The sequence below is a fragment of the Coffea arabica genome, chromosome 9e, assembly GCF_036785885.1.
Source record: "Coffea arabica cultivar ET-39 chromosome 9e, Coffea Arabica ET-39 HiFi, whole genome shotgun sequence".
Classification (NCBI taxonomy): Eukaryota; Viridiplantae; Streptophyta; class Magnoliopsida; order Gentianales; family Rubiaceae; genus Coffea; species Coffea arabica.
In genome coordinates this window covers 27,671,526-27,683,821 of record NC_092327.1, presented here as the reverse complement: position 1 = coordinate 27,683,821, position 12,296 = coordinate 27,671,526, and the positions used below count along the sequence as shown (strand labels likewise).

At 35.2% G+C, this 12,296-nt stretch overlaps 1 protein-coding gene across 1 annotated transcript; it reads left to right on the top strand.

The window, feature by feature from the left end:
- The first annotated feature begins 8,915 nt into the window (after nt 1-8,915).
- Nucleotides 8,916-9,545, top strand: LOC140014640 (uncharacterized). Its single transcript, XM_072065719.1, has one exon. The coding sequence runs from the start codon at nt 8,916-8,918 to the stop codon at nt 9,543-9,545; it is 630 nt and encodes a 209-aa protein (XP_071921820.1).
- The last annotated feature ends 2,751 nt before the right edge of the window (nt 9,546-12,296 follow it).

The window sequence follows — 12,296 nt, the reverse complement described above, 5'->3', positions numbered from 1 at the left end:
CCACATTAGTCGCTTGTTGTCCTCCGTAGGAGAGTCATTTGTGTGATGACGTTACTTTCTTAAACCTGTCAGATAAATCTTAACAATTTTTTACCACTGTTGATAATTAATGTTGTTCAACTTCCAATTTGTGATTTGAGACGTCACCATTGTCATAACATTAGTGGACGCCATGACACTTTTTGATGAACTTTCAGCCATAATGAATAGCACTTCAAACAAAAAATAATTAAAATTCATGATGAACAGTACCTTGAAACAGTAACGTGTGAACAGTAATACAATGAATAGTATCACGTGAACAGGACTTTTACTAGATATTTAACCCGAACACTAAGATTTTAGCTTTGATTCCATGATAACATGTATTTTGAGAGAAAAACATCTAGTTCACGTATTATAAGTGACCAACTAATATTTATAGTAGTACAAATCTAACAAACTATTTACAAGAATATTTTTACTAATTTATTAGGCAAGCTTGTCAATCTTAGGAATTAGGCAAATGAAGGAATCATTAATGCTGATTGGAAAGGGTTGAAGATCAATGGAGTCATTATTCTTCATCAGAGAAGGAGCTATAAGATCCCAGTATTTCTGGAAAAATATGAGATAAAAGAAGCTATCTAGGCCTAGAGCCTTAATGGTGTTAAAGTTAGGAACAACTTTCTTGACCTCTTGGGAAGTTGGTTTGGAAGACAGATTTCTTGGTTTGTTCATGGAGGTTCCAAAAAAGGGAGAACGAAAAGGTTCAAAAAGAAGTGAAGTAAAATGCTTTGAGAAGAATGGGGAAATGTGATTGTCTAGATCATGCTCCTGATCTAACCAGTTGCTAACCTCGTTTCTCAAAAAGCAAGGATTTTGTTATTTCCCACCCGACAGATTAAAGTAATCTAGAGGAACTTCAAGTTCAGATCATCCCAAACAAGATAGTTAATGCGAGATTTAAGGGCCACAAGCTTTCTCTTTAACCGGAATAGACTCAAGTTCAGCTTGGCGGTTTAATTTTCTAGATTATACAAGAAAAATTGAATGCTTATTATGCATGACATTCTGAATCCTTGCTAATGTATTTAAAATTTTTTGCTTCTTAACAAAGACATTTCAAAAATTGGTCTTACTCCAATCTTTAATAGCATCAGGCACGGATGAGAATGACCGCTCCTGAGCTGTTCACGGCTAGATTTTGGCCAAAAAAAATGTGCGGTCCAGATCACTTCTTGTACCTTGATTTTCACAACGTGTGTGAGGCCCACAAAATCTTGTACTAAAGTTACACGTTGTGCAAACAAAATTATGCCGTGTGTAAATAAAGTTATGCAGTGTGCAAAATGTACAAAATCGCCAGGCAGGAAAGAGAGATCATCTTTAATTGCAGAAGGTAAAAGACTGTTGAATGACTAGTGAAAAGGAAGAGTGGTCAAGTCAAAGCTTTTCTAGATGAAAAGGTAGTGGTCTTAGGATGTATACTGAGCAAGACACGGCAAAGATCAGATTGGCCGACAGAGGCTTCAGGAAATAAATCGCGCCATTCAGGGTTACAAAAGGCACGATCCAGTCTCTCATAGACTAAACCCCCGGCTTTGCAGTTCCTAATCCAAGTATATCTAGGCCCCGCAAAACCCAAATCCAAAAAATTACAAGAATCAAGGCAATTTCTAAATAAATCAGCTGGAGATAGATTAATGAGATTGTCCCAAACTTATCTACAGGGATTAGAACTTCATTAAAGTCTTCTAAACATAACCATGGAAAATTTAAAATCTTGGGCATTTGCAACAACATGCATTTAGATTTTCCCAAAGATTTTTCCTCTCCTCAAAACGAGGACTCGCATTGATAGGTTGTTGGTCAATCAAATATAAATTACCCATTCCACTAAATAAAAATTAGAATGCAGTGATAAATATGATCATCTCCACAAGGGTGGAATGATTTATCCTTTTCCAAAGCAACAGCTTTCTCCCCTTTCCAACATCACCCTAGTCCCTCCTAGTTTGCTAGCCCATCCCTACCGCTGGACTCTCATCTATCCATTACCTCACCTTTCCTTGTTTTACCCCAAGCCCATTTTTCCTTCCCTTCAAACCCTATCATCTACGACTCCCTACCTCCTGCTTACCCCTTTATAGCTTCCTTTACTCCTACACCCTTTGGCCTCTCCCCATCTACCCCTTGTTGCTGCCTCCCTCCTCTTCTCAGGGCACTAGGCTAGCAATGATTTTGTTTTATTTACTTATTTATTTATTTTTTGGATGCTTTTCTCCAAGTTGTTTTGGGTGCTTTGGATGCCAACCCATTACCACTGTCTTCCTCGTGCTGCTGTTGCTGTGTTTTGGGTATTATGAGGAGATAGGGGCAATGGAGTTCTTTTTCTTTTTTAAAAAATATGTTTATGCTTTTATTCTTTTTGGCTGTTCTTTTGGATGCTTTTTGGTATGTTGATATTTTGTTGCTTTGTCAATATTTTGTTGTTTTATCGATGTTTTTGTTGTTTTGGGTGTTTTCTGTTGATTTTTCCACATCCCACATTTGTTGATTTGTTTCACAGCCCACAAATTTGATTTTTGTGGCAAAATTTGTAATCTCACATCGGTTGGCTCAATGATTGGGAAGGCTATTTAGAATTATAGATAAACTCTCTACCTTCCCAATCCAATTGTACCAATACTAAAGAATTATACCAATATTTGTAATTCTTTCTTCTCCTAAATTATAAAAGCGGACTGCTTGAGTGGTGCTCGGAGATTAGGCAAAATTGGTCGAACTCTGTTATCAATTTTTGGGGTGCGTTCTTTTCTTATCTCTTTTATTTATTCCGTATTTATTTGGTAATTTCTTTTCAATTGTAGTATAGTATTCAATATATTTGTCGGATTTATTTGTAGTGTTTTATACGGTTCATTTGGGTGTATTTTTTTAATCGTATGTACGTATTATTTATGTATACATGAATTTAATTGTGATAATACACAGTGTACGTAAATTCTGTCTAGGAGACTGGATTTTAAGTCGGACCGCTTGTGACCTCTCCAGTCTTTCCTGAAAATTTACTTGGAATGGTAGTTCTGTCTAAGGAGATTGTTTTAACAATCTTTCCTGAGAATTACTGAATCGGTTTAAATCACTAGTTGAATTTTTTGAGTGAAAAATTACCCGATTTTTTCAACAAGTGATATCAGAGCCGAAGGTTTGTCCTTTGGCCTATTTGTAATTTTTTATATATTGAATACTATTATTTGAGTCTGTAATGGCATCAGACAATTCCACGTCAAGAATTACATCTGGAACATCAGCTTCTTCGTCTACATGGTCGAGGACTCCAATGTCAAGTTTAAAGTTGGCGATGGAGATATTTGACGGCACTGGCCATTTCGGCATGTGGCAAGGCGAGATCATAGACTCTCTTTTTCAACAGGGTCTTGACATTGCCATTGAAGAAAAGAAATTAAATGACATAGAAGAGAAGGAGTGGAGTACCATAAATCGGTTGGCATGCGGAACTATTCGATCGTGTTTGTCCAGAGAGCAAAAGTATGTTTTCAAGAACAAGACTTCTGCATGGAAATTGTGAAGGGCATTGGAGGAGAAATTTCTGAAGAAGAGTGGTCAGAATAAACTCCTTATGAAGAAGAGATTGTTTCGATTCGATTACCAACCAGGTATTACTATGAATGAACACATCACTATGTTTAATCAGTTAGTAGCAGACCTGTTAAATTTAGATGTGAAATTTGAAAATGAAGATTTGGTTTTGATATTGTTATCACCCCTTTCCGATGAATTTGAACATTTGAAAACTACGTTACTTCATGGGAAGAAAAATGTGTCTTTAGATGCTGTATGTTCTATTTTGTATAGTCATGAATTGAGAAAGTAGGATAAAATGAAAAATAAAGTAGTTACAGCAGATGAAGCGTTAGTGGCAAGAGGTCGTCAACAAAGCTAATCAAAGGGGAGAAGAGGAAGGTCTAAATCAAAAAGTAGAGTTGCCAAAGATGAGTGTGCTTTCTGTCGTGAGAAAGGACACTGGAAAAAAGACTATCCAAAGTTAAAGAAGAAAGGAAAAACTCCGCAAAACGTAAATGTTGCAGAATGCAAAAGTGATGCGGAATCAGATTTCCCTTTGGTTGTATCACCTTTAACATCCCATCCAGATGAGTGGATTTTGGATTTAACTTGTACCTACCATATGTCTCTTATGCTGGAGTGGTTCTTTGAATTTAAAGAACTTGATGGTGGAGTTGTGTACATGGAAAATGACAATCCATGTAAAATAGTTGGGATAGGTTCAATTAAACTGCGTAATCATGATGGATCCACTAGAATCTTGAAAGATGTTCGGTACGTGCCGAATTTGAAGAGGAATCTCATATTCTTGGGACTCTTAGAGTCAAAAGGCTTGGAAGTGAAAATACGAGATGGAATTTTTAAAGTAATTTCGGGAGTACTTGTGATGTTGAAAGGTGTGAGGAAGAATAATCTGTATTACTACCAAGGTAGTACAGTTGTTGGGACAACAGCAGCAACATCTTCCAGTAGCAAGAAGGATGCGGAGACAACAAAGTTGTGGCACATGCGATTGGAACATGCTGGTGAAAAATCCTTACAAAATCTTGCCAAGCAAGGATTGTTGAAATGTACGAAAGCTTGCAAATTAGAATTTTGTGAGTATTGTGTTCTAGAAAAATAAAGAAGAGTGAAATTTGGCACAGACATCCATAATACCAAGCGTATTTTAGATTATGTACATTCAGATGTATGGGGACCTGCTAAGACTCCATCCCTTGGAGGCAGGTACTATTGACTTTTTCATAAGAGTTTGGGTGTTTACTATGAAAAACAAGGATGAAGTGCTAGGAATTTTTCTTAAATAGAAAGCTCAGGTTGAAAACCAGATGGGAAAAAAGATCAAGGTCCTCTGAACAGACAACGGTGGAGAATACAAGAATGATCCCTTCCAGAAGATATGCCAAGAGTGTGACATAGTTCGGCACTTCACAGTTAGAAGAACACCACAGCAGAATGGGGTGTCTAAGTGTATGAACAAAATACTAGTGGAGAAAGTACGTTGCATGTTGTCTAATGCTGGGTTAGGCAGAAAGTTTTGGGTTGAGGCTGTGACATATGCTCAACATCTCGTCAATCGCTTGCCATAATCTGCAATAGGTGGCAAGACTCCATTAGAGGTATGGTCTGAAAAACTTGCAACAGATTATGATTCTTTGCGTATTTTTTGTTCTACTGCATATTATCATGTAAATGAATCAAAGTTTGATCCACGTGCAAAGAAGGCTCTCTTTATGGGCTTTAATGCTGGAGTTAAGAGATACCGGTTGTGGTGTCTAGAAGCAAAGAAGACTAATTATCAGCAAGGATGTTACCTTTGATGAATCTGCCATGTTGAATAAGGTAGCACAAGATGGGACCAATGGTATTCCGCAACAGGTGGAGTATACGCCGAAACAGGTGAAATTTGAACAAATAATGGTGAGCCCAACAAACAGCACCATCAGTGACTCTCCCATGGCAGAGGAAGAGTCAAATGAGGAAGAGATTTCTACCCAAGAACCTCAACAACAGCAAAAGTCAATTGTCGTCTATAGATCAAGACCAGAAATTCAAAAACCTGCTCGTTTTACTGACATGGTGGGCTATGCACTTTCAGTTGTTGATGATGTTCCATCCACATTTTCTGAAGCAGTTCGAAGTACAGAAAATGGTAGATGGAAAGATGCTGTGGAAGAAGAGATGCAATCACTTCAGAAGAACAAAACGTGAAAATTGACACAACTACCGAAGGGCAAGAAGGCAATTGGATGCAAATAGATATTTGCAAAGAAAGAAGGATTTCCTGACAAGAATGATGTTCGCTATAAGGCAAGATTGGTGGCTAAAGGCTACACTCGGAAGGAGAGAGTTGATTATAATGAGAGTCAAAGAAGCAAGTTGAAATTGACAAAATGAAGACTCAGTTGAGTAAAGAGTTCGAAATGAAGGATTTGGGAGAAGTCAAGAAGATTCTCGGCATGGAGATAAGCAGGGCTAGAATGAGAGGCAAGTTTTGTCTGACATAGAAGCAGTATTTGAACAAGGTACTACAACGTTTTGGTATGAATGGAGATTCAAAACCTGTAAGTACTCCGCTTGCTCCTCATTTGAAATTTAGTAGCCTATTATCTCCAAAGACGGATGAAGAGAGAGCATACATGGCGAAAGTCTCGTATGCTAATGCAGTTGGTTGCTTGATGTATGTAATGGTGTGTACGAGACCCGACATTTCGCATGCAGTTAGTGTGGTAAGCAAGTTAATGCATGATCCGGGCAAGAGTCATTGGCAAGCTGTGAAATGGATTCTACAGTATATCCAAAATACTGTAGATGTTGGATTAGTATTTGAGTAAGATGAATCACTTGGTCAATGTGTAGTTGGATATTGTGACTCTGACTATGCAGGTGACTTGGATAAGCGACGCTCGACATCTGGCTACTTGTTCACGTTTGCCAAGGCGCCAGTTAGCTGAAAGTCTACTTTGCAGTCAACAGTAGCTTTGTCTACAACAGAGGCAGAGTATATGGCGATTACTGAAGCTGTGAAGGAGGCAATTTGGCTTCAAGGATTGCTTGAAGACTTGAGAGTTAGTTAAAAACATATTGACGTGTTTTGTGATAGTTAGAGTGCTATTCATTTAGCGAAGAACCAGGTCTTGCATGCAAGAACGAAGCACATTGATGTTCGCTATCACTTTATGCGGGCAATTCTCGAAGAAGAGGAGATTTTTCTCCAGAAGATTCGGACTACGGAGAATCCTACAGATATGCTGACCAAGGTGCTTACAAGATCTAAGTTTGAACATTGTTTAAACCTGATCAATATCCTGCACATTTGAGTTGGCGCCTGAGGGCGCAAATTTGAAAGCACCACAAGGACCGTTTGTTATTGTTGGTTGGGTGAGAAAATTTGTAATTTTTGGTGGGATTAGAAATTATTCCAAGGTGGAGATTTGTTGATTTTTTCCATAGCCCACAAATTTGATTTTTGTGGCAAAATTTGTAATCCCACATCGGTTGGCTCAAGGATTGGGAAGGCTATTGAGAGTTATAAATAAACTCTCTACCTTCCCAATCCAATTGTATCAACACCAAAGAATTACACCAACATTTGTAATTCTTTCTTCTCCTAAATTATAAAAGTGGGCTGCTTGAGCGGTGCTCGGAGATTAGACAAAATTGGCCGAACTCTGTTATCAATTTTTCGGGTGCGTTCTTTTCTTATCTCTTTTATTTATTCCGCTTTTATTTGGTAGTTTCTTTTCAATTGTAGTATAGTATTCAATATATTTATCGGGTTTATTTGTAGTGTTTTATACGGTTCATTTGGGTGTATTTTTTTATTCATGTGTACGTATTATTTATGTATACACGGGTCTAGTTATGATAATACACCGTGCACGTAAATTCTGTCTAAGAGACTGGCTTTAAGTGGGACCACTTGTGACCCTTCCAGCCTTTCCTGAAGATTGTTCAGGAATTTATTTGGAATGGTAGTTTTGTCTAAGAAGATTGTTTTAACGATCTTTCCTGGGAATTACTGAATCGGTTTAAATCACTAGTTGAATTTTTGAGTGAAAAATTACCCGATTTTTCCAACATTTTCGATATGTTAATGTAAATGTGTCTTAGTAAAAGTACAATTTCTCTATAACAGGCTAACCAATCGAACCCACCCATTGATTATAAGAGGACAATTATAGGAAAGGATTGTTGGCCTTACTATGCCATGCCATTATGCTTAGAGGGGCCACACTAATCACACTTTCCACAAGACTACCTTTAGGAGTTTAATGGGTGCAAACAAGAATGCCTAAAACTTCTGAAACCAGTTATGTGATGTCTTGTTTCAAGCTCACAAAAACTCTATGTGATGACATTAAGGCTCTAATTCGAAACTTTTGGTGAGGACAGCGAGGAGAGGAAAAGAAATTGTGTTGGTTGAAATGGGACCAGTTATGTAGACCAAAATCAGGAGGAGGTTTGGGGTTCAGAGACATGGAGGCTTTTAATCTTGCTTTATTAGCAAAACAAGGTTGGAGAATAATTAAAAATCCTGATTCCTTGGCAGCCAGAATCTTAAAGGCTAAATATTTTGCTAAGATAGATTTTCTTAATGCCAAATTAGGAAGCAACCCATCTTATTTATGGAGAAGTTTATTAGAAAGAAGAAGTTTACTGAACAGAGGCATTGTGTAGAGAGTGGGTGATGGCACCGACATAAAGGTCTGGGATGATCCCTGGATTCCTTGTCCTCTATCCTTTAGGGTGTCACAAGGTTCAAAAACTTTGTGGCCGGATGCTAGAGTATGTGACTTAATTGACACTCATTCTGGGGGCTGGAGACTGGACTTGCTATATGATCTATTCTTTAGTTATGAGGTGCAGATTATTCTGAAAATTTTTGGTGGAAAAAGGATGCGATAGTGTGGTATTATAAACAAGATGGCTGTTTTGATGTACGGTCAGCATATCACTTAGTAAGATCCTTGAAGAGGTTGGAAGAAGGTGGAGAGGGTGCATCATCTAATAGTAATGAGAAGGTTTTCTGGCTCAAAATATGGAATTTGAACATTCCTCCAAAGGTCAGAATCTTTGTTTGGAGAGCATGCTCAGGCATTTTGCCTACTGGACAGAATTTATCAGCTAGACTTGGGAAAGGAGTAACAAGTTGCAGATGGTGTGGTTGTAATGAAGAGTCTGATAAGCATATATTTTTTGAATGCGGTTTTGCTCAGGAAGTTTGGTTGAGAATGGGAATGCTAAAAGCAGTTTGCAAGCCTACTGTCTCAAATTTTAAAGATTGGTTTGACTGTTTCTTGAAGGTTTAGGGTAACCAAATAATAGAACTCATCACGGTAACCATGTGGATGATTTGGAGAAGCCGGAATCAAAAAATATTTGAAGGCAAGGATAGGGATGCGACTCAAGTGGGTGAATATGCTCAGGCCTTCTTGCATGAGTATTGGAGTATCCATACTAAGAAGGGACCACAAAGAAATGTAGTGCATAACAAATGGGTAGCACCAGAAGAGAATTATCTAAAAATTAACATGGATAGAGCTTTTTCTGAAACTGCAGCTGGAGTTGGTGTGGTGGTAAGAAATCACTTGGGCCAGGTTGAGGCTGTAATGGCTACACGGGTCTTTGGAGCTCATAATGCTGAACATGTGGAATGCTTGGCTTTTCTCAGTGCTCTGGAGTTTGCGAGAGATTTTGGTATCACACATTTTTTGCTAGAAAGGGATGCTTTAAATATTGTTCAGAGGATTAATAGCGATGAACAAGATTTGTCATTGCTAGGTAATTTAATTCATGGCATAAGATCAATGTTGGCTGTATTTGATTTTGTCAAAGTTAGTTATGTGAGGAGGACCAACAATGTTCCTGCCCACATTATGTCAAAAATGTCGATGTCTCTTGAGAGAAGTAGAGTATGGTTTGTGAACTTCCCCAAGATTGTTACTGACGCTGCTCTTGAAGATTTGAAATGAATGAAGGATTTCTTTTTATGCTTCAAAAAAAAAAAAAAAAAAAAAACCTCTGAAACCAGTTTGACTACTCCAAAGGAACTTACTAACACCAAGGTAAAATAATCTTTTACCTAACCTCCCTAATTCACCTAACCTTTTACGAGTTAAATAAAATCAAGTATAAAGGTATTGTGAGTAATAGGTACCTACTAACCCCAAAATTAATCTCAACTAACTACAAAAGTGGTATAAATCAGCAATGAAGAGATCCAGTACAGATTAGTCATAAAACTATACAACCAAAGAAAAAGTAATCCAACATAGTAACTTAATTAGCATAATTAGATCATGTTAAGTTTAATTAAGAGTGCAAACTCAACTTAATTGCAGATGGAACTTTGGCAGATGCCATCTGTGATTCAAATTGACCAGGGAAAGTATGTGGACACCTTACAAGAAATCCCCCAAGTTTATATGTATTAGTTTGAAAACCCGTGCTATGCACGGCCATAAAAGAATGTTATGGAAAAAAAAATAGTTATGGGGATATATAACACATAAAAATTAATAAAGAATAGTTTAACCTATGAAATGTCAAACAATTTTTAGCTACCCCTTCCTGCTTCTGCCTTTATAAATCCCATACTTTCCTTGCTAAAACAAATTTAAAATAAAAAACAATTTTTAGCGACCGTCTACCTAGTATAAGCATGCATTACAAAAAAAGTGGTATAACACATAAAACATGTCATATTAAATTGTAATAGATCTAAAACCAAATTATATTTGCTAAATGCCAATTCACTTCTCAACCATCATGTTCAACATTCAGAAAATTCAAAAAGTATTTACAAAAATGTTAAATTCATTTCTTAATCATCATATCCATTACAATTGGCATAAAATTCATACAATATCAAATTTCTTTCAAGAAGAATAAAAATAATTATCAAGGTTCTATTTTATATAATTTTAATTTTAAAATTGTAAAATTTTTATTTGTTTATTTGGCCTAAAAACATTTGATAGTCCATGATTTTAAAATTTTCAACTTGGCCTCATATTTGTAAACCAATAATGTAATCCTTTAATTATAAGCAACTTAAGTAATAGAACATTTGGTGAATAGAGGTGAGTAAACTTCTTAATCAAGGTATAGAGTATGACAAATAGAAGCATGCACAATACATAGCAAAATTGATAAAATTATTTTTATAGTTTAATTTTCATAAAAAAATATGTGTCATCAATGCACTATAATGGATAAAAATTAAATTTATCGTAACTATTTTTTTTTACTCTCTCCACCCCTATCCACGCCCTTCCCATCCCCTAAATTTATCAAAACTAATTACATTTATAAACTTCAAGATTGCAACAAATTCTTAAGAAAAAAATACTATTTATAATCTTTTATTGGTATTTCACTTGGCATAAGAACAAGAATTACGTTCTTCTTTTAGTAAAAAACTCTTTTTTTTGTTTACTATTCTCCATCACAAATAATCTTTTTAGATAAAAATGGTTAAAGGTTCAATCTATTTTTTGTGCAACCAAATTTAGACCATTGGTTCACTACATTTTTATTTTGAATGGATATTGCATATGTTCCTTCCAATTGCAAAATCAAAAAATTGTACAATTGTTATTTCATTTACTAAATTTATTAGTGATTTTTAACCTAATAATTGGATAAGTTACTTTCAATCATAATATTTTAAAATGTTGTTTATTTTTAATTATTATTATTTCACGTACTTTTCTCTTAGTGTAGGTGGAAGGTTTCGAACTCGAGATCTCTATTAGTCTAAAATGTACAGAGATGGAAATGTAATATGTAAAATCCAAGATTTGTCTAAATAATCTCATAATTGGAAAACACAAATAATAAATAGAGAAACCAAAGTATATCTTGGAAGTATAACGAAAAAAGAACTCACAATAGTAATTAAGATTAGTATAAGACAAGACCAAAAATATATGTGGATCAAAAAACTCCTTTTTTTCTCTCAAATGTTAAAGTCATGTCTATCATCAAGGTGTTAAGATTTGAAATAATTTAAATTTAGAAATGATGAGAATATAGTCTACAATCAAGATTTTTAAATCAACTCATTACATTTTAGGAATTAAAATAAATAAAAAATCTATAAAAAAGGAATTGAGAGCTTGGGAAGAATTTAAATTTTGAAATGATGAGAATATAGTCTACAATCAAGATTTTGAAATCAACTCATTACATTTTAGGAATTAAAATAAATAAAAAAAATCCATAAAAAAGGAATTGAGAGCTTGGGAAGAATTTAAATTTTGAAATGATGGGAATATAGTCTACAATCAAGACTTTGAAATCAATCCATTACATTTTAGGAATTAAAATAAATAGACAATCTACAAAAAAGGAATTGAGAGTTTGGAAATAATTTAAGTTTTGAAATGATGAGAATATAGACTACTATCAAGATTTCGATATCAACTCATTAAATTTTGGGAATCAAAATAAATAGAAAATCTACCAAAAAAAAAAGGAATTAAGAGTTTGGAAATAATTTAAATTTTGAAATGATGAGAACATAGTCTAGTAGCAAGATTTTGAAATCAATTCATTACATTTTAGGAATCAAAATAGATAGAAAATTTATAAAAAAAAAGGAATTGAGAGTTTGGAAATAATTTAAATTTTGAAATGATAAGAATATAGCCTATAATCAAATTTTGAAATCAACTCATTACATTTTAAGAATTAAGATAAATAGCAAATCTACAAAAAAA